The 27,366-nt window shown below is 39.2% G+C and overlaps 1 protein-coding gene across 1 annotated transcript; it reads right to left on the reverse strand.

Annotated features, from left to right (window-relative positions):
* Positions 1–1,220: 1,220 nt before the first annotated feature.
* On the reverse strand, positions 1,221–25,300 carry SMARCE1 (SWI/SNF related BAF chromatin remodeling complex subunit E1). Its single transcript, XM_006155942.3, has 10 exons — positions 25,236–25,300; positions 25,015–25,058; positions 21,906–22,010; positions 16,595–16,675; positions 15,499–15,630; positions 15,037–15,208; positions 9,526–9,698; positions 8,392–8,493; positions 7,110–7,320; positions 1,221–1,499 (listed from the first exon to the last, which is right to left on the reverse strand). Exons 1-10 carry the CDS (start codon positions 25,240–25,242, stop codon positions 1,291–1,293), a joined length of 1,236 nt encoding a protein of 411 aa, XP_006156004.2. The 5' UTR covers positions 25,243–25,300; the 3' UTR covers positions 1,221–1,290.
* Positions 25,301–27,366: the final 2,066 nt, after the last annotated feature.

Genomic DNA, 27,366 nt, shown 5'->3' on the forward strand with positions numbered 1-27,366 from the left:
AACTTTACTATAGTAGTGAACAGATGTAGTTAGGTGAGACAAGGGCCCTGAATAAGCAAATTTATAATGGCCAGGAGTGGCCATTTCATCCTGTCATTAAACAAAATCCTATGCTTGTCTTACATACCAGTATTTAGTGCATTAAAAACACTGAGACCTTTTTTTTCATTTTTTTTTTATTACATTTGGACCTTTTAGAAACATATACCATCAGATATACCACTATTCGGTAAAAATCTATTCTAGTTTTTGGGAAGCATACGTGTCACAAACTATCTTGCTTCTAGTTTTCAAGACTTTACTAAGAGTTTATCAAAAAGGTAGGCTCTGATCTATGAGACCCTGAGCCTTGAGGTTTTAAATGTTTTGTTTACTGTAAAACAATTCCAAGTAGATGAACTTATTAATTCCCAGCTGTTTTTCTTCTGGAATGGGTTAACCATTTTGAAATTATCTAGTCCATTACAAGAATATTCAATTCCTTAAGCTTTGTGATCTATTCTTTGGAAAACTTGGTAAAAAAGGATTAATTTTTCTATACAAGAATGAGTTTATCAGAACATACTCAATATTAGTTATAACACAAAGCAGTACAGATAATGTATATGTGTGCTGTGTTCACTTTAATGACGATTTCATAAGTTAGTAACTACTCTAACTACGGAGACTATTCTGGATCAATGCGATCCAAGTGTAGTCAGTTACAGACTACACTCAACTCCTTAACATGACTCTTGGTAGCTGATGTTGATTAAAGATTAAAAAAGGGTAAGGAGACAAAACACACTCATATATGACTACATTTTCAAGAAGCTACTCTTTGCAGAAGTAAACAAGAGGGACTTTGAGGAAGCTGCTGAAGGGGACTGGGAGGTTTAAAGCTATGGCTTTGGTAAGCACCCGAGTGAGCTGTAGGAAGGCATCCTTAAGAGTAGATTCTGCAGCATCCAAGGATAATTCTCTATAAGAGGTGGGTATTTTCTCGATCTAAATTCTGAGGCTTTCAGTAGTTGAGGGCTAGGAACAAGATCCAAAGAAAAGAGCCACTTCACAAATGCTTAAGAAAGGTAGGTGACCGTGCCATTAGGCTCATGATGCTAAATGGTCCAAAAGCCTTTGGTGGTGTGATATAGGTAAAAAACCAAAAAAAAAAAAAAAAAACCAAAAAAAAAAAAAAACAACCCCAAACAAACAACTAATACACAAACCACATAACACCATTAAAACCAAAACACACTTTTTTTTTTTCATTTAAAAAAAGTATTTAGAACACATAAAACAAGGCAACATTTATTCTTTTTTCTCGTCTTCCGGTATAGGGTCTGTCGGTGGCTCCTCCACTGTTGCACTGTTGCTCTCCGAGCCAGTGTTGCTATCACTGGTTCCCTCCTCTGCCAGGCTGTCGACCCCCTCCTGCCCACTCTCCTTGTCCTCAGGAGTAGACGTGCCTTCTTCCCCGTTCTGTTGGCTTTCTGTCGTCTCTTCAAGGTGTGTCTCCTCTGTAATCACAGGGGACATTTGTCACTGCTAGTTCCAAGATAAAAATGTACTCTAATTATGTGGATGGTATCCAGTGGTGCTAAGATGGTAGCTGCTAGCCACACTGCTCATCAAGCACTTGAAATGGGCCAATGTGACTTAGAACTTGTTTGGAACTATTAGGTGAGAAAAATCTTTTTAGCTATTAATGTACAAACTCTAAAATACAGGTATTTCTGATGAAAACAGCTTCTGAACTGAGATGTGGTACCACTATAAAATATGCTGGACTGTAAAGACGTATTAGGTTACTGGGAAAGTCATGATGATGTATTTTTCTATGCAAAAATGTATCATGACTTTCCCAACGACCCAATAGTATAAAAGTATTAAAAAGTTAATAATTTTAAAATGTTGACTACATATTGAAATGCTATTTAGGATATATTGAGTTAAGTAAATATATCATTAAAATAAATTTTACTGGGATCAGCGGATGGCATAATGGGTATGTTGCTAGACTCCCACATGGCTGACCATGATTTGAGTCCTGGACCCAGAGGCTTGAAACTCATACCGGGGGTGTGTGCGTGTGTGCCCAAAATCCTGAGTGAAGAATGGAAGAGAAGGGACTGCAGTGTGGCCATCCCCCCGGAGGTTGATTTCTTGCTTTCTGTCTCTGTCTTTCCAGCGAAAGCATGCAACTGATAGCAAAAATCTCGCTTGAAAAATAAATCAATTTTATTTGTTTTGTTCAACTGTTTTAACTTTTACAAATGTCACCAGTGGGCCAGCAGGTGGTATGGTGGTTAAGACACTGGATTCCACATGGCCCACTGTAATTTTAGGTCCAGATCTGGTGGCTAAAAGAATACACTGTGTGTGTGTGTGTGTGTCTGTGTGTGTATATGTGTTCGCGCATGCGCGCCTGCCTAAAATCCTGAGAGGAGAAGTGACTACAGTGTACCCATACCCTCCAGAAGATGATTTCTCACTTTCCTTCTCTGTCTGTCTCTGTCTCTCTGACAAATACATGTGCCCAAGACCAAAAAAAAGAAAGGTCACTATTGGAAAATTTAAAATTACATGTGACTTGCATTTTATTTCAATTGAACAATGCTGTTCTGTAGTGCTTTTCTTTGAATAATGAAGAGAAGGCAGGTGTGAAAATAATATAAGGTTAGTATTTTAGATTTTTTTTTTTTTGAGAGGTTTATGCTATATGGCACATACGCTCACCAAAAAGACAGAGAGAGAGACAGAGAGACAGAAAGTGAGAAATCACCCTACAGGGGAATGGCTGTGCCGCAATCCCTTCTCCTCCATTCTCCTCTCAGGATCTTGGGCACACCTGCACATGCGCCCCGTGTGAGTTTAAGCCACCAGGTCCAGGACTTGAACTGCAGTCGACCACATGAGAGTCCAGCGACATAGCCATTATACCAACTGGTCCCTAGATAATTTGTTAAAAGTCATGCTGGGCTATTTCCTATAAGAAATTCAGAGCATGAGGTTTTGGTTCTAAGTCTCAAATCATTTTCTTTGTTTTTTCCCCCTTAAACTACCAGGACAGGATCTGAGTAAAGATCTATAAAGCGTGAGACATGTCCCATTCAAAGGTGACAAAATAGTGGCAAAGGACTAAGTGTTTTGTCTAGTTGCAAAATGAGCAAAGAACTTCAATTCTCAAGTTCTCATTTTAACCACAAATATGTGCTCATATTCCAAATCTGTTATGATAAAAGCATTCATACAAAACAGAAAGAGGCTCAGATAATGAAACTTAAAATCTGAAGTTAATCTATCCGAAATAAATCTGCTGACTATCTGAAATGTTAATCTGCTGAATTACATTTTGTAGAAATAGCTGATAATGATATCTACGCTTTATTAAATGTTTTCCAGATGGCTGTCATTTGAGTGCAAGTGTGACTATGACTACTATCCCTGCCACTTCTTGCCAAGATGGTCTAGGCAGCCTCTGGCAGTCTTCCCTAACTTTAGTTTTGTCCTGTTTACACAGTGCACTAGGCAGGGTCAAGATACCACCAGGACGTAGGTTGATCTAAAAATTTCAAGCAATAATAAATTTAATCCATATATTACTTAAGTTTTACATGTCATTTTTTTACCTTGAAGAATTTTTTTTTAAGGATTTTGTCATAGGGTGTGTGCGCTTGCCAGAGAGATAGTGAGAGGGAAAGTGAGAAATCATCTCATGGTAGGGGGTGGGGGAACGGCCACACTGCAATTCCTTCTCCATTTTCCTCCTGGGATTTTGGACACACACACACACACACACACACACACACACACACAAACACATGCACACACGCACGGCAGGCATAAGTTACAAACTGCTGGATCTGGGACTTGAACCACTATTAGCCATGTGGAGTCCAGTGCCTTAATCATCACTACACCACTTGCTGGCCCAAGAAATGCTTTTAATCAGGAAAATTGGTACAACTGGAAGAAAGAGTTTTCCTAGGATGGGATCAGCAATCTTTTTCTTTAAAGAGATTAGATAGTTTCAACTCTGTAGACTGAACAGTCTGTGTTACAATCACACCACTACACTGTTGAGCCCTAAAGCCGATGTGGCTGTGAACATTAAAAACCTGGTACACAGAAATGGGCGGGCAGGATCTGGCTTGCAGGTTTTACTTTGCTGAACGCTGTCCTAGGATACCAAAGGCAAGCAACTGTAAGAGCAATAATCAAATCTAGCTTAGATACTATTAATGATAAATGTTAACAGACTGAGTGTTGAAGCCAACAGGTGGTGTGGTGGTTAAGGTACTAAAACTCTCACATGCGTGAATGAGGTTCAAGTCCCAGACCCAGTGACTTTAGGCATGTGTATGTGCGTACCCAAAATTCTAAAAGGAGAAGGAGGAGAAGGGAATGTGGTATGGCCATCTCCCCTGGGGAGTAATTTCTCACTTTCCCTTTCTTTCTCTCCATAAAGCGCACATGCCCTATAGCAAAACAAAACAAAACAGAACCTAAAAAAATTTGAGTGTCAACACCATGTCAAATCCACTCCTAAACTCACTCTCAGAGGCAAATATTAGATACTACAAATGAGGAAACTGGGAATAAGAATAAATTAGCCACCCAAAGTTGCGGCTGGTAAGTGGAATGAACAGGATTAGATCTGGATCTGTCAGGTTCCAAACAGTGTCCTTAACCACTGTATTCTTCTACTTTATATTTCCCAGCCAAAAATGACATGAATCAATCTGGGTACACAACCAAGACCACACACAGCAAGACTGAGGACAGGGCACCACTGCCGTTTTGTACCGACAGCAACATTTTGAGTGAATCTACTAGAGACGTTAGATTTGCAAAGAATTGGGTTAGTCACTCAGAGAACTCAGGAGACACAATTAATAGTGACTTCTGGAAAGCATTCAGAAAGAAACACCAACAGCTGTGACAAGCCTGGACACCTCCTCCATGTTACAGTGGATTACCTGTCTCCATCGGCAGGCTCTCGTCGTCCTTCTTCTCCTCAGCTTTGTTTGCCGCCTGCTCTTCCTCAGGACCAAGGCTGCTCTGACTCCGCTCCGCTTGCTCTGCCGCCTCCTTCTCCCTCTCCTCCTGCCTTTTGCGGGCCTGTTCCTCTGCCTGTGCAATCTCAGCTGCGATTTTTTCCATGTCCACTTCTACCTTCAGACCGCACAACTAGTGGTCAAAAAAAAAAATAAAACTCTCAGTGATGTTCTCTTAACATCTTTTTTTTCTTCTTTTTTTTGGAGAGGTTTTTGCTATAGGGCACATGCGCTTGCCAAAAAGACAGAGAGAGACAGAGAGAGACAGAGAGACAGAAAGCGAGAAATCACCCCCCCAGGGGAGATGGCCAAGCCATAATCCCTTCTCCTCCGTTCTCCTCTCGGGAACTTGGGCATGCACGCACACGCGCCTGGCATGAGTTTTAAGCCACCGGGTCTGGGACGCGAACCGCGGTCAACTATATGGGAGTCCAGCGACATAGCCATTACGCTAACTGCTGGTCCCGTTCTCTTATAATCTTTAAGAAAATACTTCAAAATATGGATCTTCTTGCCTGTGAAATGTATACACACATATATTACACATATTAGGTTATTGGAAAAGTCATGATACATTTTTGCACAGGAAAACAGAAAAAAAAGACGTCATGACTTTTCCAATAACCCAATATAATATAGTGATTTATATATATATATATATATAAATACGTAACATATAACATTATATAGGTAATATATATGAGAAAAAACATGGCTCTAGGTCTTCTCTGAAACTCTTGTGCCTAGAGGAAAAGAAAACTGCCTTACCAGCCACATGATGGCCACTATTACAGAGTGGTAGGCTCATGGTAGGGGGTGGGGGAACGGCCACACTGCAATTCCTTCTCCATTTTCCTCCTGGGATTTTGGACACACACACACACACACACACACACACACACACACAAACACATGCACACACGCACGGCAGGCATAAGTTACAAACTGCTGGATCTGGGACTTGAACCACTATTAGCCATGTGGAGTCCAGTGCCTTAATCATCACTACACCACTTGCTGGCCCAAGAAATGCTTTTAATCAGGAAAATTGGTACAACTGGAAGAAAGAGTTTTCCTAGGATGGGATCAGCAATCTTTTTCTTTAAAGAGATTAGATAGTTTCAACTCTGTAGACTGAACAGTCTGTGTTACAATCACACCACTACACTGTTGAGCCCTAAAGCCGATGTGGCTGTGAACATTAAAAACCTGGTACACAGAAATGGGCGGGCAGGATCTGGCTTGCAGGTTTTACTTTGCTGAACGCTGTCCTAGGATACCAAAGGCAAGCAACTGTAAGAGCAATAATCAAATCTAGCTTAGATACTATTAATGATAAATGTTAACAGACTGAGTGTTGAAGCCAACAGGTGGTGTGGTGGTTAAGGTACTAAAACTCTCACATGCGTGAATGAGGTTCAAGTCCCAGACCCAGTGACTTTAGGCATGTGTATGTGCGTACCCAAAATTCTAAAAGGAGAAGGAGGAGAAGGGAATGTGGTATGGCCATCTCCCCTGGGGAGTAATTTCTCACTTTCCCTTTCTTTCTCTCCATAAAGCGCACATGCCCTATAGCAAAACAAAACAAAACAGAACCTAAAAAAATTTGAGTGTCAACACCATGTCAAATCCACTCCTAAACTCACTCTCAGAGGCAAATATTAGATACTACAAATGAGGAAACTGGGAATAAGAATAAATTAGCCACCCAAAGTTGCGGCTGGTAAGTGGAATGAACAGGATTAGATCTGGATCTGTCAGGTTCCAAACAGTGTCCTTAACCACTGTATTCTTCTACTTTATATTTCCCAGCCAAAAATGACATGAATCAATCTGGGTACACAACCAAGACCACACACAGCAAGACTGAGGACAGGGCACCACTGCCGTTTTGTACCGACAGCAACATTTTGAGTGAATCTACTAGAGACGTTAGATTTGCAAAGAATTGGGTTAGTCACTCAGAGAACTCAGGAGACACAATTAATAGTGACTTCTGGAAAGCATTCAGAAAGAAACACCAACAGCTGTGACAAGCCTGGACACCTCCTCCATGTTACAGTGGATTACCTGTCTCCATCGGCAGGCTCTCGTCGTCCTTCTTCTCCTCAGCTTTGTTTGCCGCCTGCTCTTCCTCAGGACCAAGGCTGCTCTGACTCCGCTCCGCTTGCTCTGCCGCCTCCTTCTCCCTCTCCTCCTGCCTTTTGCGGGCCTGTTCCTCTGCCTGTGCAATCTCAGCTGCGATTTTTTCCATGTCCACTTCTACCTTCAGACCGCACAACTAGTGGTCAAAAAAAAAAATAAAACTCTCAGTGATGTTCTCTTAACATCTTTTTTTTCTTCTTTTTTTTGGAGAGGTTTTTGCTATAGGGCACATGCGCTTGCCAAAAAGACAGAGAGAGACAGAGAGAGACAGAGAGACAGAAAGCGAGAAATCACCCCCCCAGGGGAGATGGGGTCACGCCACACTCCCTTCTCCTCCGTTCTCCTCTCGGGAACTTGGGCATGCACGCACACGCGCCTGGCATGAGTTTTAAGCCACCGGGTCTGGGACGCGAACCGCGGTCAACTATATGGGAGTCCAGCGACATAGCCATTACGCTAACTGCTGGTCCCGTTCTCTTATAATCTTTAAGAAAATACTTCAAAATATGGATCTTCTTGCCTGTGAAATGTATACACACATATATTACACATATTAGGTTATTGGAAAAGTCATGATACATTTTTGCACAGGAAAACAGAAAAAAAAGACGTCATGACTTTTCCAATAACCCAATATAATATAGTGATTTATATATATATATATATATAAATACGTAACATATAACATTATATAGGTAATATATATGAGAAAAAACATGGCTCTAGGTCTTCTCTGAAACTCTTGTGCCTAGAGGAAAAGAAAACTGCCTTACCAGCCACATGATGGCCACTATTACAGAGTGGTAGGAGAGGCAACATTAAAAGTACCAGATCACCTGCTATTTTGTATTGCAGGCTGTTGAATACTAGATTTGTTTGAGCACAAACTGTGAACTACATCTAAGGAAGACACCTGATAAATAAATCCCAGTAAATGAGAGTAATTCAGGTCGTATGGAAGTCTGAATTAAAACAGCCCGAGACACTAACATCTATAGGCCTAGTGCATACATATACACTGTATGATGTCAAGTTTAGTACAGTTTTGCCAGAAAATGAGAATAATTTTATAAAGCAAACAGTTTATGGAGGTTAAAGAGGTTTACAGGTTAAACCCTGTTTCGAAGTAAACAACATTCAGTAAGAACATAATTTTAGGAAAAAAAATAACAGTGATTAAAGTATCATTAATGCATTCATCAGATACCCTTTTAAGTTCATTGTTAAATGAATCTGTGCTTTCCAGGAATTTCCTCTTCTTTTCCTGGTGTCGCTCTTCTATTTGAAGAAGTTCAGCTTCTAGTTTTCGCTGTAAGACACATGAACAGGGTTTCTAATCATTTTCTCTAAAGCGAATGACAAACACAGAAGATATGGCTATTTTCTTAAAGCTCCTCGTTTTTAAACAGTGTGACAAATCATGCTTTGAATTTTTAATTTAAATAATTCATTACATGAGTCTAGTTACGATTTTCGGGTACCAGCAGGTGGTGAGGTGGTTAAGGTGCTGGACACTCCCACATGGCTGACCGTGGTTCAAATACTGGAGCTGGTGGCTTGCTTTTTCACTTTCCCTCTCTCTCTCTCTCTCTGTCTCTCTCTGTGTATCTCTCTCTGGTCAAATTAAAATAAATGAATGAATAAATAAAATTAAATAAATAATTATTTAAAGAAAAATATTTTAAACATATAAAATGTAGCATAGGGAAATGACAATGATTAATAAGTAAATGTTAAAAATACTGTTTCAGATCTGAGCAATTTCTTTGGGAAGAAACATTTACTAAAGCACTGAAGGGGAACAAAATGTCTCAAAATTCTGAAGTTCAGGGACCAGCAGTTAGCATAATGGCTATGTCGCTGGACTCCCATGTAGATGACCGCGGTTCAAGTCCTGGACCCGGTGGCTTAAACTCATGCTGGGCGTGCGTGTGTGCATGCCCAAGATCCCGAGAGGAAAATGGAGGAGAAGGGATTGTGGTGTGGCCATGCCCCCCTCCCCCGGGGGGTGATTTCTCGCTTTCTGTCTCTCTGTCTCTCTCCATCTTTCTGGCGAGCACATGCGCCCTATAGCAAAAACCTCTCCAAAAAAAAAAGAAAATTCTGAAGTTCACATATATTTCTTAATGAATATGCTTTCCTGTACAAGTTTCTACATTACAGTTTTTCATGACTCTCTTAACTTCTGGGAAAGGTTTACTCCCTTATAGCCCTTTTCCAGATCAGGAACAGGTCAGGTGGAAATGTTTAACAGGCACATTCATGCATGGCATAGGAACCTCGTCACCTGGCATCTGTGGCACAGGTTCATTTTATGGTACAGGGTATCATGTGACTTTACCTGATGAACCATTAAGGACTGAACCTGCCGTTTGAGGACCTGCATTCTAGCTGTTGTGACGACTGACCGGACGTCTGGCACCACACTCTCACTAAGGATCTCACTGATGAGGCGGTGGTTCCTCTGGAAGCGGGCGGTGGCTGTGTGCTTCATGGAAAAGCCATCGTCATAATCTGGAGAGGACAAGGTATTCTGGAAATTAGGTCATCAGTAACCAAGAGAGTCTGACACTGTTAACAATTATCAAGGGACAGTGGGCCTCATTTGCCTGACTGGCATCATGAGACACCAGGGTAATCACTTAATGAAAACCATACAGGGAGCGTGTGAGTGCATTCGCCAAAGTATGGTTTTCCTCGCAAAGTCTATTTATTTATTTATTTGCAGTCATTCACTGTACACCAATACAGTATACAAAATGAGATTTTCCACCCAGTATACATAGTATACTGGCTCAATCAAGGATATTACCATACGTGTTATAATCAAGTAATTTTCAATTTCTTGTTTCTTATATATTTTGCCCCTCACCCCCCCGATTTCCTACCTCTCACCCTCTGCCAACTACCCCCCTTCTCCCATACTGTCTCTGGTATGTATAATCGTTTTCCATGTCTTTTTTATTTTCACATTTTATTGATTCACTAAAGATCTTAATTAAAGACTTTCAAAAGCAAGAACAGCTGATATATACATATTTTATTTTTAAAAATAATGTTAAATACATATTTTATTTAACTTTATTTATTCATTTACTTATTTTTATTTGACCAGAGAGGGACAGAGAGAGAGGGAGAGAAAGAAAGTGAGAAAGCAAGCCACTGGTCCAGGACTCAAACAGTGGTTGGCCACATGGGAGTCCAGCACCCTTGACCGCCATACTACCGGCCAGCCCTGATATATACATATTTATGAATGCATGTCTGACTTTAGGAGTAAACCTCAGTGAGTAAATATACTATAAAGTAGCACCTCACTGGAGCTATATAGCTTACTGCAGTCATTAAATAAGTATCAATTAATATTTTTAAGACGTTTTTTAATTTCAAAAAAAGTTTTAGTTTTAATAGGTCAAAATAAAAAAATGTTAAGAGAAATTTGCTCTTACAAAGTCCTTAAATGATGATGTGTCTGAAGATTTTGCTGAAACACAAATGAAATAATAACTGCTTTTCTTTTGGTCTCTGAAGCAATGTGAAGGCTATTTATGATGGCAATTATGGAAATTCTGCTGAGTGTTTCAATCTTGGTAATAACTTAAGGTACTTAACAACTGATGAACAACATACAAACTGGACAGTATTTTGTCACTGTAACACTTTTTTAAAGAAATGGGAACCAGCAGTTGGCATAATGGCTATGTTGCTGGACTCCCACGTAGTCGACCATAGTTCGAGTCCCGGACTTGGTGGCTTAAACTCATGCCGGGTGTGTGTGTGTGCATGCCCAAGATCCAAAGAGGAGAATAGAGGAGAAGGGATTGCAGCGTGGCCATCCTCCCTGGGGGTGATTTCTCGTTTTCTATCTCTCTCTCTCTCTCTTTTTGGTGAGCACATGTGCCCTATAGCAAAAAAACAAACCAAAAAACCTCTCAAAAAAATAATTAAAGAAATGAAAATGCCCACTTGTAAAATTAACTTATCAATGCAGAAAAACATTATCTCTAGCACTATGCCGTTTTTTTTTTTTTTTTTTTTTTTGAGAGATTTTCACTGTAGGGCGCGTGCGCTCGCCAGACAGACAGAGAGAGACATAGAGACAGAAAGCGAGAAATCACCCCCCAGGGGGGATGGTCACGCCGCAATCCCTTCTCCTCCATTCTCCTCTCGGGATCTTGGGCACGCACGCACACGTGCCCGGCGTGAGTTTCAAGTCACCGGGTCCGGGACACGAACCGCGGTCGACTACGTGGGAGTCCAGCGACATAGCCATTACGCTAACTGCTGGTTCCCCGGACTATGCTGTTTTTTAGGACAGTGTTATATTTTACTAGATTAACAAAACATTGGGGCCAGCATGTAGCATGGTGGTTAAGGTGCTAGATTTCCATGCACTTGAACAAGGTTTGAGTCCCAGATCCAGCAGCTTGAAAATCAAGCCAGGTAAGTGTGCAAATCCCAGAAGAATGAAAAAGAGACTGTGGTGCGGCCATCCCCCAGGGGGTGAGTTCTCGCTGTTCCTCTCACTTTCTCTGTTTCTGGCAAACACACACACCTTATGGCAAAAATCTTAAACAAAAAATAACAAGGCCCTAAAGTAATTTTATGGAAGGAGGGAATCTTTGCCAAATTTATTTATTTATTTATTTTTAAAAATCTGCTGGAAGGCATGTGCACGCACCAGAGATGAGAGGAGAGGAGAGGGAGAAGAGAGCACTTCCCTGGAGGGGTATGGTCTTATCCTAATTCCTTCTTCATTTCTCCATTCTGTCAAGATTTTGGGCACATACACACATGTACCCAGAATGTTTTTACAGCCCCCACTAGGTGCTAGATTTGAACCATGGTCAGCTATGTGGGATCTGGCTCCCCCTTTAACACTAGGCCATGTGGCTAGTTCCCAAATTTATTTTTACTTTTCTGTCAATTTTAATTCATTTTTTTCAGTGAGTAATGGTGTTATTTAAGCTCCTACACATAACATACATAAATTGTGGGTCTGGTTTATATGCTTATTTTTAGGACTTAGCCAACAGTGTCTCTAAACTCAGCCACTTGTTCTATCGGTTTTTCATATATCTGCTAACAACTTATGCTATCACTTTACTTTATTTAAATTAATCACTTAAGACCTCTCTATTAAGCAATACACATAAAGACAAATGTCCCTCTCTGAACCACCTGTCAGCCTTTGTGTCCCACCGGAATGGAGGAACCACGCCCAAGGACAGCCTGCTAGAGGCCTGCGCTGTGCTGCTACATCACAGGCTAGCACCTCCCTTATTATCTGGAACTTGAGTAGCTCTTAGAACTCTCATAAATGTCACAGTTACAAATTGTTGTTTTTGGAAAGAGTAAAAAAACTTACTTCTGCTTTCCCTTTGAGTAATTCGTTTTGGATATATATATATGTGTGTGTGTATATATATATATATGTGTGTGTGTGTGTGTATATATATATATATATACACACTTCTGAAATTAAAACTATGAGGATAAATTTTGTTTCTTAAATTCTGCGATGTTTTTACTTTTAAGGAAGAGCTATTCACATTTAAGGTTATACACAATATATTTATGCTCCCTCCAACTTGGTTATCTTTGTTAGTTTTGCTTCCTTCTTTCATTTACACAGCTCCACTGCTGACCACTGGGCAGGGAAATAAAGTCTCAGTAATTTGGGCTTTGGGCTTGTTCTTGTACTTCAGCTGTCTAATTTTTAAATTTTCTTTTCTTTTCTTTTTTTTTAATGGGAGGATAGTTTTTCTAGTTATCTGATTCACTATCTATTTTTTTCATGAGTAGTCTATCATTTGAAAAAGCCTTCTCTGGGTCAGCAGGTGGTGTGGAGGCTAGGGAGGCTGGAATCCACATGGCCAACAGGGCTGGTCAAGTTCTGGACCCAGAAACTTAAGGGATATGCCAAGTGTGTGTGTGTGTGTGTGTGTGTGTGTGTGTGTGTCCAAAATCCTGAGAAAAAGAAGGGGGGACTGTGGTGTGGCCACCCCCCTTGGGCATGATTTCTCACTTTCCTTCTCTTTCCTGTGAGCATGCACACTCTTCTTAAATAAATAAATAAGCAAAAAAGCCTTCTCTGCCTTGTGTAGATAGCTGCTTATACCTTATAGATCTCTTGATGGTCCTGTTAAAGAAATTAGTGGCTGTGGTTCTCAAGAAATGACACTTTTCTCTTGGTTTTATGTACATTTCTGCCTTTCAGGTGTTCTTTCTATTTAATGAAGTCCAAGGTCTAAAGTCATTCTTTTGGGAGGGGCGGGGAGATTTTTGCTATAGGGTGTGTGCACTTGCTAGAGAGACTGAAAGCAAGAAATCACCCACCCCCCCAGGAGGGATGGACATGCTGCAATCCCTTCTCCTTCAGTCTCCTCTCGGGATTTTGGACATGCATACACAGGCGCCTGGTGTGAGTTTTTAGCTGTCGGGTCCGAGATTCAAACTGTGATCGACTACATGGGAGTCCAGCTATACAACCATTATGCCATCTGCTGGCCCCCTAAAGTCATTCTTATACCTGTCCTACCAACAGTTTTAAGATCTGTTTTAAACTTAAAAGCATAATGGCCACAAGTTTGAGGCTATTCTTGAGTGAATCTTTTTAGTTCTCAATGTTCATGCTATTACCTTTTGCTAAATGAAAACTAATTATTTCCTGCTTGCGGCTACTATGTTGCTAGTCTTTGTTTCTTCCTGTATTGATTCCCACCCTCCCAACCACCACCCTGTCTCACTCTCAATTATTTGTAGACTGGATCTTCTATTTTTTTGAGTTCTGTACGTTTCTTTTATGTTAGTCATTTAATTTGAATAATTAAGGTCTCCAGTATGTCTCTAGCACTGCTGAGTATGCTTAACACTCAATGTTTCTATTCCGTATTCTATTCCCTATATTATCATATTCTACTGCCTATTTCTGAAAACATTTATCATTACCTTAGTCCATTCTTTTAAAAAATCATTTTTTGTTTTTCTCTCCTTTTAAGTATATCAATTTGTCCTTGTCTTTAGGTGGTACTTCCTCCCTCATGGGTATCTTCTTTAAAGTTCTTATAAGCTTCTTCCCTGTTTCTGCTTATTTTTAAATTGGATTTTAAATTAGCTTCTTAATGTTTTTGGCACTTGTGGCTACAGTGTCCAAACTTTCCCACATCAATAGAAGCTCATAGAGAAAATATTAACATTTATACAGAATGCTAGCTCTGCTTGCTTATGGCTGGAGGTAGCGATCGCTGGGGCTCCTTGCAGCTTCAGACCCTGCCTGGCTACAGAGGCCTGGAGGAGCAATCTGTACACCTGCAAACTATTTGAGGTAGGCGGATGAGGAAGCTCTGCCATTTTGAGTCACATACAGTGTATGTGACTGTATAAAATGTGTATGGGTGTGTCCTGAGTGGTGGTATCATGAGCTATATTTATAAATTCTTACTGGCTTTCTGAATTAACTGGAAAAGAAAATTTCATGATACTCTACTCACTCATTGACTTTCTCCCTTAAGAGCTTTTAGTTTAGGGAACCAATGAAAAAAACAGAATGTAACTAGAGGCATTTAGCTTTTTAAAAGCAGTTGGGGTGAAATCCTCATTGTGACTTAAAAAATCTTACTAAGTACACAGATTTTCATAAGCAAATAATTTTTGCTCTTGTCTGCACTAACGAGAATATTTCTGTTTCTGTGGGAAATTCACCAGTCTTACTCAAAATAATCAAGATATGGAAATGACACTTGAATTATGCTTTGTTTTTCACTTAAGAACTAAAAACGTATACTTATGAGATTTCTCATATTTTAATTCTCAGAGAAAGCATAAACAAAACCCCAGCTTTCCTCTTTACCATCTGGGTCTTCGGCAGGCTGGATGCTCATGTAAGGTTCTCCTTTCTCCATGCGAGACTGTCTCTGTCGACTTTCTTCCTCTAAAGCAGCTTCTGCACGACTTTTTGCATTTATGTAAGCAAGGTAGGCAGGGGAATTGTGATAGGCCTTCATAGATTCATTGTACTCTATCTGCAATTCAAATGTTTTTCAGTTTTATAATGACCATTTTGTGGGTTACAACATATACCTAGATGAACTCATTTGGATATCTAAAGATACGATGTAAGCAGGGAGTTACAATAATGATTTCCTTTTTATAGATAAGAAGTCTGAAGCGGAGAGAAATGAAGTGACTTGGTGCAGGCAGACAGCCTCAGTAGAGCCTCAGCTTTCTGACCAAATCTATGCTTCTCTTAAAAACAAGACATCAACATCATGCACTTTCTACTGTGTCCACCCCACTGCAGCCCCAACCCTACCTTTTCTGCTTCGTATTCGTTTAAATATTCTTGTTTCTCTTCATCAGTGAGATCTCGCCACATGCCACCAATAATCTTGCCAATCTCCCACAGTTTCAGGTCAGGGTTGGAAGCCTTTACTTGGTCCCAGACCTTAAAAAGGAAACAGTTGAAATGTCAACATTAATGCCGAAATATGCAGACTTTTAAGAATACTTTTTAACATGAAAACTTTCAAACATAAAAAACAGAGAGAACAGTATCAAATTCTTATGTACTCATTAGCCAGTTTCAACAGTGATCAACAGCTAGCCAATCTTGTTTCATCTTTACTCTACTGGATTATTTCCAGGCAGATCTTGGACATCATGTCACCTCAATCATAAACACTCCAGTTTGAGAGGCCAAGGACCTCTACACACTGTAGACACTTAAGGTGGATTAATAACACAGTCTATGTCTCTACAAGCCCAAGTGGAATTCAGAAGGAAAGTGCTTAATCTGCATAATACAATACATCGAGACCAAAAATATTTTAATTTTTAGAAGTGGTTAAAATATTCTTCTCTTAAATAAAGATATTGGCTACATTTTTATTTTAAGAGTAATACAAATTCATCACCAAAAAAACTGAAAAATTCAAGGGAGTATTAGGTCGTCAGGAAAATCATGGCATATTTTTCTGTTTTTCTATGCAAAAATGCACGATGACTTTCCTCACAACCCAATATACAGAAAATAAAAATTACGGTAAGTTTAGTGCTTAGCGATACCCATTGTCTTCTAGGCTATTTCTCTCCCTTAAGTTAGACATTAATACCTATGGTGTGTATTCCTTTTGTTACTTAACATTCTTCTCATGTCATTAAATGTTTTGCAAAAGACATTAATGGCTACAGCACATCCTGTCTTAGGGATTTTAAGTTTGCTTATTCATGTTCTTCTTGTTGGGTGTTAGTTCTGGGATTATGAAATCAGAGCTAATCTCTTTAACAACTACTGTTTTGGTCCTTCCCTCTGAATATGCACAGCAAAGCTAGCAAGGCCAGTGTGAAATGAGAAGTGAGGCCTAGAAGCAAGGCCAGCGTCCTCCCTCCGTCCAGCTCTTGGTGCCTACCTTTCTGCTGTACCTCATGTAGGGCATCAGCGGCTTATCTGGTGGCTTTGGGGGTTTTGGAATCGTGATACCAGAGGACGCCTACAAAAGAGTTAAATACATTCATTATTCAACTGCAAGGAGTTCACCAGCAAACTGAAAAAATTCTAATGCGCCTTTCTTCTACTCGTCCATGGACACAAGATTGTTCTATTTTCTCGACTGAAAATAGCTATCACTGCAAATTCAGAAATGTTCACATCAAAAGAAAATGACTTCAAGTACATAATTTTTAAAACGTTTTACTTAGCAGCTTATTGCCACTGCTTTGACAACCTGGCTGTAAGAACAAATAAAATATCACATAATAATCCATACATTAAAAATATATGGTTATATATCAGACATCTCACATTGAGGACATGACCTGGCACCCTTTTATTCTGGTCAATTACTGTTACACATACAGTCAACACTTGATTATCTGCCCCAGAATATGAACCCTTGGCACTTACCACACTCACACTAAGGGGGCTGTGCACCTACCCCAACTGTCAGGAGTGAACCTCCCTGTAAACGACAACAACGACCCCCAAACTACCTTGAAAACACAAGGAGGAAGCCAAACCTACTTATCTCCTTTACCTCGACTAGAGATTTTATTTCTTGTAAGGTTCTATGTCTGTTATCTAGTGGCTTTCTTAGAAGGAGGCCAAGAAGTGTCAACTAAAAGCACACTTTCTTTGTCCTCAGTCCCAACCACAGTGCAGGAGCAAACACTTTACCTGGATCAGACAGGGGGCCTGAGGATGTTATTTTTCAGGTCTTGTATAAAAAAAAAATCTGTATCCCATTAACAATTTTGGAATTGTGTAAGGACTGAAAGAGGAAAATAAGAGCTGGGATGTGAAGAAAAGGGAAACAGTACAAAAAAAGGGGAGACTGAAAAATTAATTTTTCTTAAAGGCAAAGAAAAAAGTAGGTGCAAGGAAAAAATAGGAAGGAAGACAGAAAAAGATGAGCAATTGGTTCTTCCTATGGGCTAAGGCCTAGGCAAGAGAGTCCAGACAGCTCTGCTGATGCTCCAGATAATGCCCAGGCAAGGGTGCTCATTTCTGAAGTGCCTAGTCTCTTCTTACCCTACATGCCTGCATTTGATGAAGGACCAGAAGAAAAATCATGGCTGAATCACATATCATTTCCAGGTTTCTGAAGACCCTTGATATTGACTCTCCTACTAGCTGAGGGGAAGGAAGTGCTGGCTTTACTTATCTAAAGATAGGCTTGGCAAATCCTTATCAGAAAGCTAAAGAGACACTTTGTTCTCTCTCCTTCTGTTGTTGCTGTAATAAATCCCCAGGGACACGCCTCCATTCTGAGCTGGGACCCCAATTACAACCTGTTTTCATTTAAGGGTTCAGGGATCAGCATGTGTGTTTGTTCCCTTTTCCAACATCATCAAGACATGCTTTCTCTTTCTCCCAGGGTCTCCTTCCTTCCCTATATAATGACTCCACTTCTTCATATATGAGATTGTTAGGAAACATTTCGTCTGGGAAGCAGCATTTCCTCTCTTTCTGTCCCCACCACACCTCCACTGTACCCGTGCAGACAGACCCTGTTTCTGGTGAGCAGTGGCAGTGGAGTGAAGGGAGCCAAGGTGGGAATGAAAATTCTCACAGTGGAGCTGTGAGGAGCCAATAAGTGGAGTTTAGGTTGGAGGACTTCTTTAGAGGAGGAAGAGATTTCCCATTACATTGTCGGAAAAGTCATGACGTAGTTTTCTATGTAAAATGCATCAGGACATTTTTTGAATATAAATCTAAACTTCGGTCATGGAGTCAAAGGAAGAGATGCAAATCCTCAAGTTATTAGAAAGCGTTTCCACCTCATATCCAATACAAATAGAATTCCATGAAGTGAATTTCAGAAAAAGTTAGAATTGTACCCATAACTGAAGGTGGCAGTCTACTGTTAACTCTTTTTTTTTTAATTAAAAAGGGATAAAGAACCCTAAAACATCTATCCTTTCATGCTGTATGAATTTAAAATACTTTAAAATCAAAGTACAGTAATATTTGCTATTCTACTTGCTATTTCTCAAAGAACAGCATTTTATAACATAAATGGATTTGCCTATTTCCCCTCCTTTCTCCCAAGGAAGTTACAACAATCATCTACATGTTGAGATAATCTTTTCATCACGCTGACTGATCAATCCACAAATATAAAATAAAAAAAAAGTCCTAAAAACCACAAAACAAAAACACAAAACCCAAACCTCCGACAGCAAAGGTAATTCCATTTTAGTTCAGAATAGTAAGATTTGTGTCACTATGCACCTTGATTTAACATCTCACACATGCTTCTACAATACCTCAAGAATGCTTACACTCCTAAAAAAATAGTTCGCGCTGAACTCATTTGAACTTGTCTCCTAAGAGTCAGTTAGAAACAACCACTGCTTTGCAGTGCTATAACCTTGTCTGAGGTGTGAAAATTGTTGGCTTTTTCTTCCGAAACAGCCAGAAGAGTGTGTTTTCTTGTTTGCTATGTTTCTTTTCTTGTTGCTATCAGGAAACCTCTAGTAGCATCTCCCTCTTTCTAGTTTTCTGCTCCCAATTTGCAATGGGGTGGGGAAAAACAAGTACGCTCACTTGCTAAAACAATACTTATGTTAAAGAGTTAAAGTCAGGAAATTTCCTATTAACTATCCATGATTTTGTGAAATTCACCTTAGAGGCTTTTGTTTTTTCTTTCCCAGTTCTCAGTTCTTTCTCTAGTAGGGATCTTTTTAAGTTTCTTTTTTCTGTGATAGAATTTCCATTAAGGTACAGGAATATGCTTTTTAAAACATTGTGTCTCATTCTATTTTCAAACCTGTATATTTAAGTCATTATCTGAATGAAGAACTGACTAGGAATGAATTCCACCTTACAGCTATCATGGGCTCCAAAAGGTCTCACCTATTACCTGAGGTGTTTACTGTCCGAAGACTATCCACATGCACTGGAGTTGTCAGGGAAATTCAATGTCCACACAACCTACAGGGGAGCTACTTCACAGAATCCTTCCTTTAAATCACTAAGATAATTTGCAGACAACGGTACGAAATAGAAGCCAAAAAAAAAGAAAAAGGGGGTGGTGTAGAAGTGTAACTGGGGTTATCTTAAAATCAAAACACTTTCAGGGCTAGCTGGGGCATGGTGGTTACTAGACCTTACATGGCTGATTTAGCGGTTCAAGTCCTGCAATGGGCTCAAACAAGGAAAACACAGAAATAAGAAATGGCCTAGTCTCCTAACTTGGAAAATATGCTGGGCACGTGTGTGTGTGTGTGTGTGTGTGTGTGTGTGTGTGTGTGTGTGTGTATGTGCCCAAAATCCTTAGAGGAGAATGGAAGACAAGGGATTGCGGCATGGCCATCCCCTGGGGGGTGCTTTCTCACTTTCCCTCCATGTCTCTTTCTCTCTCTAGTGAGTATATGCAACGAAGAGCAAAACTAAAAAAACAATGTTAATGGTCAAAATTGGAGATACTGGGTCCTAACACAAATGATATATTCTGAAAAGGTAGCGTAAAAGCTCTACATTTTCTAGGCCCTTTACACAACACTTTGATTCTATTTCAATTTGGTGTTAAGAGGATCATAATACAAAGAAAACAACCATGAAAAACTAAAACACTGAATTCTTCAGGTCCAGCAACTCTCCTATATTAATCTACCCTGAAGCGACTGCCCGTTCAGATGCTAGGTTCTCTCCACTCCCCAGGAGTGAGAGAGAAACAAATGACTGACCCAGGCCCACAACTGGTGAGTACACTTTCCTTTCCCTAGTAAGTCTCCACGACCAACCTCACTTTAACAGAGAATCCCCACAGCTACATCCAAGTTAAGTCCAAAGTGCTTGCACAAACCACATTATTCTAATGTGATAATTACCCCGTTAACACAAATAATCAAGAGCTGACTGTATAGAGCTGTTAAATATAATCATTCTCGTTTAGTGCCCACAAATAAATTTATGTAGTAATACGAATGATCCAAAATGGATTCTGTTCACAAATTAAAATGTTCTGTATCATTTGATAACCTTGCCACCCATTACACTTGTGAGACAACATACGTAAGCCAGGGAAAAACATGTATTATATACACATATAAATTATATGCATTTCATAATGCATACATATACACACTCTGTCAGAATTCTTTTCCGATACCATGAAATATGCATGGCACATAAAACTTGATATGCTTATGAAGTACAAATTATGTAGGAACAATGAAAAATTTAGACAAACGAAACCTACCAAGCTAAGCGATACGCTTACCAAGATAGACATGTAGTTTGATAGCTACAAGCTTTCAGTTCTAGCTTGACTACAGGGTGAGAGGGCTTTTTTGAAGTTACATTAAATAAAAGGCATTTATTATTGATGAATACAGCAAACAAAAACCAGGCATTAAAAAATTTATAGCCATTCTGGGTTATGTAAATTCTTACCAATACCACATTCCAATGTATGTATTTGACTTTTGGATTTATTTTTGTTTATTTTTGGTAAATCACCCATATAGTTACTATTTTCTTTTTCATATCTAAAATTCCTTAAATGGAGTTTAAGATTATTCTAAAATAAAATTTCAATTACCACTGAATTTTGGTATCTTATTTTGAGCACTTCAATTTAACTTCCTAAATTTCAGTTATATCCTTCATACTATGGACAAGAAATGTGCTTTTAGCTGTATGTATCTGGTCTGATACTTTAAAGTAATTTCATATTGCAATTTTGAGAGGTAACATTAAAATATTCTTCTCTTTTTAAATGGAGAGAAGTAACTCAGAAAGTCAACTACTAAATCCAAAAGACAAATCATTATGTACAGCGGTTCAAACTGGTAAGCCAGTCAAAAGCTTCCCAGCTCTGAAAAAGCCAGGTCTGAAAGCCCAGCCTTTACTAAGAAACTGAGACTAATGCCAATTACCTTAGAAAAAAATAGTTCTTCACCTTAAAATGGGTATTTAACCATTAAAAATTCTCAGTTTGTCTACAAACAGTATAAGCATTACATGCCCAAGGCTTTTCCCTATCAACCACCAAACAGAATGGATTTTTCTTCCACATTCATATCCAGATCTCATTATTTTTTTCTTCAGCGTAAGATTGTACAATGAAAGTTGAAAAATAGATGAAAAGCCAGGTTAACTTTTTTTTTTTTTTTTTTTTAAATGGCTACTCTTCTTTTTCAAAAGGACCTAACTCTGAAGGCATTTCTGGTCAATTCCAGTTGTTTGCCGGATGCTGTAATAGTTGATTCTCCTACCGTGACCCGGCTGTTGGTGCCCGGGTTCCCTCCCAGCCTGTAGTTGTTGTAGGCGAGATGACTGTATGGATTGTATCCCACAAACCCTGGTGTGCTGGGCATTTGCTGATGGAAACAAATGAGACAAAAACACGAATGAGAAATGAGCTCAAACGAGGAAAACACAGAAATGAAAAATGATCTGCATATGGCATGCAAAAGCAACCTGAATTTAAACAAGCAATGATGTGTTGTAATTGTTCATTTTCTTTTATTGAGGAAATAAAATTTTTCTTTCATTGAGAAACCAGTCTGCAAGTGTTTCATTTTTGAAATTTTTGGTTATTTTGTTTTGTCTTTCTTTTTGCAGGGGCTGGGGTATTTGTGTGTGAATGAGTGTGGCTTATTATTATTATATAAGCAATACACTGAAGTGTTTCAAACATTCAGGATTACTTTATGGTTGAAAGTATGATGCAACAACTTAGCAATATATGATATCCGAGATAGGAAGGCTTGGAGTGTGATAACACTACATGCAAAACAAAACATGATTTCTTTGACAGTTATGTGGATGCCACCAATGTATTCATCTACTAAAAACAAATAAAAACAAGAAATGGATCTGCTTCCAAAGACAGTTTTAAATCATTTTATATAATGTGAGAAATGAGAAGAGACTCCAATCAGGAAGCCAGGAGTTGTCAATAGAAAAGAACATATGTTGGATTCAATGGATGTCACATACATGATTTCAAAACAAAGACTTGTAAGAAATGCATGGATTTCATTCTGGGGAACTATCTGATCTTTTTAACCCAGTTATTCTTTTAGAGGCTTTTTCTTCCATCTCTTCTTTGATCCATCTTCCATAGGTCAATCACAAACAAATTCTGCATTTTGTCTTAATGTAAATTACTTTTCTAGTTGACAGACTTGAATTTTCTTTGTCATCTAGTCTCCTGATAGCTCTCAATCTTTCAAAGCACAACTGTTCATTGCAGCAACAGAATTCTCAGTTTTTGTGAGTTATGTGTTGATGTAAACACAGATGGGCTCTTACGTAGCAGTGGCCTCATGGTTAATACAATGGCATCCAATGTTCATGAGAATCAAGGCAAAATGCATAAAAAGAATGTAGCAGAGAGACCAAAAGTAAGATATTTTACCTAATGAAGCTCAATCAAAACAAGTGACAGGAATTTCAACTTTACATGCAATTGACAGTATCAGTCCTGAACTGTATAATGTAAAGTACACTTAACACATCCCAATTAAGCTGTTGATGTTACAAAAGAAACACAGTTTTCTAAAACATGTCACTGCACATATTTTAGTGTCTGAAAGAAAGACATTCAAAGCAGATATTATATATGATACTCTTTAGGAGAAAAGAGAACAGCTGATCAATTTCTAGTCTACATAGTTAAAGAAGACGCAAATTAAACATATTTAAGAAGGTTAAACACAGATGAAGTACAAAGGCACAAAAGAAGTGTTTATTACTTGGAGTGGTACATTTGGGTGGTGGTGAAGGTGGTGGTGAAGGAGGTGGTAGTGGTGGTAGTAGAAGTAATGAGGGAAAAAAAAAGGAAGGAGAATAATTATATAGTATCCATTCTGTTGGGAGTTCTAATCCCTAGTCTTCTTTATTTTGTGTGTTGATGTGAAATTATAATGGTAGAGAAATGACAAATCATAAGGGGACACTGGTGTTTGAAATATTTTCATTCCCCAAAATCAAGTTCATCCTCTAAGATGTTATACACTGCCAGAGGCAGTATTTACTCAGAATGATACCTTCAAAGGTTGCGTAAACAATGAGAAGCAGTGTTCAACATTAGGAGGCAATAATGTTAAGAAAGATAAGGGAACTAAAAAAATATTGAAACTAAAACAGGATAATTATACCACTTCCAAAACTGAAGAACATGATGAGCTCTTTGAGGTCAGTATCTCAACTGTTCCACTCCGCCTGTATAGCCACTAGCAGAGTGCCATGGAGAGGGTCATAAGAAATGTTCTTTGATTTAAGAAAGAAAACAAACCAAGCACAGGACTTTAAGATCCACTGGAATTAATTTTAGAAACTGTATGTAATATAAATTAAACGGAGAACATAGGAAACGGTGTCTTTTTAAAAAGTATCTCACTAAGGAAAACCAAATTGTTGATAAAAGTAACTAAAACATACAACTGAAGGTTAGTAAATAAGAGTAGTCATCTAGTGGAGAGAACAAAATTATTCAAGGGCCTAATCAGTGGTGAAAAGTAGACTAGCCTGAAATTTAGATGGTAGCAGGTATGGAAGGAAGGGCTAACAACTATTAAAGAACTGATTTTGTGGGATATGGTCATGCTAACAGTGTTTGTTAAAAACAAACAAAACCTGAGGGAGGAGAGGGAAGAAAAAAAAAAAAAAAAAAAAGAAGCCATTTCAGCAAGGCCTGAACAGTTATTGTTAAGTCTTTTTTGTGGGTTGGACAATTATTTTACATGCTGACCAAGTTGGGCCAGAGCTTGCTGGGAAAAAAAGAAACTAGTTCACAACTATTATTTAGACACTATAAAACATCAATTCTCAAACCAAGACAAATATAATTTATGGAGTGGAACAAAATTGAATAGCAAGATCTGACCCACAGATAATGAAATCCTTACTTGAACAGCTTGAAAATAAAGATATTTACAATGAGTGTAATTATAGAACTGGAAGCTTTATTGTTTGACTTAATATGAAAATCTTATATATGGACAGGAAAGGAGGAAAAAATATATAACCAGTTGAAGGTTAGGTTTAAAAAAAAAATTGCCAGAATGAGCATTCACTCAATATCAACTTAAGGACTCTTCGAAGTGAAAATTAACAAGAGAGAAGTGTGTTCCAAATAACAACTGAGCATAGCAGATTGGAATTTCACAATATGTCTCTTTAAATGTTGGGGCTGATTCAAGGTAAGATGCAGAGTTGTTTTATTTAATAGGAAGAGCTGTTTCTTTTTTTTTTTTTTTTTGGTTGAATTTTTCATTCTATTGCTGTGATGATTGAGTGACTGTCACTGGAAGACATCTGGGTTTTTGTATCAAGGCCAGACTTGGCTATTACATTAACAAGAAAATTAAAACTTACTGTTGCAGGAGCTGGGGTGGGAGGTGGGGCATAAGATGGTCTTTCTGTTTGAAAGAAAATAAATAACTTCTTGTAAACAACTGAGATATAATACTATGCAACAAAACTACCAATGGTCCTGTTTTGAAGAAAAAAAAAATGAGAGTATTTTGGATTTCCCATTTGCTAGGGCATTAGGCTCTTATTAATATAGATTGATAAATATAAAAATTGAAACTTACTTGACATTTTGGAAGATTAAGTTCTCAGTTCCTTAAGAATGAATCTGAGACACTAAAATAAAAAAAGAACAAAAAGGAACAAAAAAAAGAGAATCAAAACTCAGCAAGCATAAGAGAATGTTCTCCTAAAGAACAGGGTAGTTGAACTGGTATTTGAGTAAATCACTTCACATTATCTCCTAGTAAGTCATGCCTTTTGCATACTTCACAAGTTCTAGTTGGTCATTTGGTAGATCAGAATTAAATGACTAAAACAAATTACTGGGGATATTGAGAGTAGTATTACAAATGCACTTTCAGGTTTTTTCTGGTGATACTAAGCCATCTCTTGTATGGAAAACATTTAGCTGATGCCATGTAAACATGTACTCAGGCTGATTAAAAGATAACACCAAAAGGAAGTGATGTATTATCAGAGTTCACCCCAATGGACCTACCAGATATGACAGCTCCCTGATCCTAATTCTATCTTGCTTTTGGGATAACAACTTAAAATAGGGCAGCATTTTATTCCTGGAGGCAGTGCCAAAGGTAACTGGTATGATAATGAGCTTTACCTTCTCACACTGGCAAATAGCTTCTCAGAATAAATTCTGAGAGTCTACCTGAACAACTCTTAATTCATCCTTCACAGTCCCTTTCAACCTTTATCTCCTCAATGAAATTTTTTTTCATTAACTCTCTGGGCAGAATCGCTCCCTCACCTGTATTTCTATCCGGTTTACCTGAATGTATGATTCTGTTTACTGTAACTTTATTTTTCAACCTGTCAATACGGCCAGTATGTGTGCTGCTTAGACACAGGAACTGTGTAACTTGTTCTTGATTTCCCAGTACCTTGCTCAATTCTTGGTAAATTCTATCCTAGTAATACCAACTCACCACAAGGAACTTTTTCTTCCATCAATATACACAACAGGAGGTACAAGGAGACAAAAATTCATTTTTACAAAGAGGGCAAATAGGGCCATCCAGTGGCATGGTGGTTAAGGCAGCTGGATCCCACGTGGCCGACTGCACAGTTCGAGCCTTGGACCCTGCATCTTGAAAAACACACCAGGCACGTGTGCACATGTGCCCCAAATCCCAGAGGAGAATAGATTGCTGGCAGCCATCCCCCTGGGGGGTGCTTTCTCACTTTCCCTCCTGTGAGTGCAAGCATCCTACAGCAAACTTATTAAGCAAGATGGCAGCAAGTAGGCAAGTAACTTCTCTGACTTCTGGGGTACTTTCATCCACCATTATGTTAAACAAACATGATTTTTCACTTCTGCATTTTAAGGAAATTCTCTGGAGCATAAGAAATAAGGATTCTGGCATGGAAAGAGTTTATTTTCTCAATGATCGAACCGGGTCTCTTTCTCTTAAAGAACAGGCAAGACTTTAGTGCAGGTATTCTTCCTGCGGACATGAATGGAGCTGTCAATATCCAGCAGGCCTTAGGGTGGGGAGCCCTGAGAAAAATTGCCATAAGCTCCCTGTTCATTAGGCTCTACTGTTGATTTTAAAAATTACTGCTCTTTGGCTAGAATATAAATGTGAAGAGCAGGTTTGTACATTTGTCCACCACTGGAGTCATCCGTGGTGGCTTCCATAATATATATACTCGGCAAGTAAATGTTGAATACATGCCTTATTCGGGATAGGCTTATTGACTAGTTTATAAAGGTCACAACTACTCAAAAGACACCACCGCAGATTGGGGAAATGGGGGTGAGGGGTGGGGAAAGCAGATCTCGAGAGTTTAAGCAACTTGGCTAAAGCCACACAGCCAGGAAGTGCCAGAGACGGGTTTCAAACCCAGGGCCAACTGTGTCAGAGCTTTCGTCCTTGACTCCAAGCCACACCGTGAGTGCTCAAGTCTCACAGGCCGAACCACAGGGGGAAACACTTTCTTGGGGTGCGGGCGGCGGGCATGCCGTACCCCAAGGGCTTCCTCCGAGGTCGTTTCCTTTAAGTTGGTCAGGAGGATGCACTTTGCTAGCAACTGCCCCCAAAAGAGGGTGCTCAGGTGTTCAGGCCACTCTCGGGAGATTGGCGGAAAAGGGGTACATCCTGCCTCCGACAGGGGCCCCAGATGGGGCTCCCTCCCAACCTCGCTCCGCTAGGCCTCAAGGAGGCCGCGGCCGGC

The sequence above is a fragment of the Tupaia chinensis genome, unplaced genomic scaffold (genome assembly GCF_000334495.1).
Source record: "Tupaia chinensis unplaced genomic scaffold, TupChi_1.0 Scaffold000477_1, whole genome shotgun sequence".
In the NCBI taxonomy this organism is placed as follows: Eukaryota; Metazoa; Chordata; class Mammalia; order Scandentia; family Tupaiidae; genus Tupaia; species Tupaia belangeri.

Coding starts and splice junctions, on each gene's coding strand:
- SMARCE1 (XM_006155942.3), bottom strand. Junction 16,676..21,905: donor GCACCAACAGCCGGGTCACG/GTAGGAGAATCA, acceptor ACTCTTTTGTAG/GCGTCCTCTGGTATCACGAT. Junction 8,494..9,525: donor AGTCCTTAATGGTTCATCAG/GTAAAGTCACAT, acceptor TGTGTCTTACAG/CGAAAACTAGAAGCTGAACT.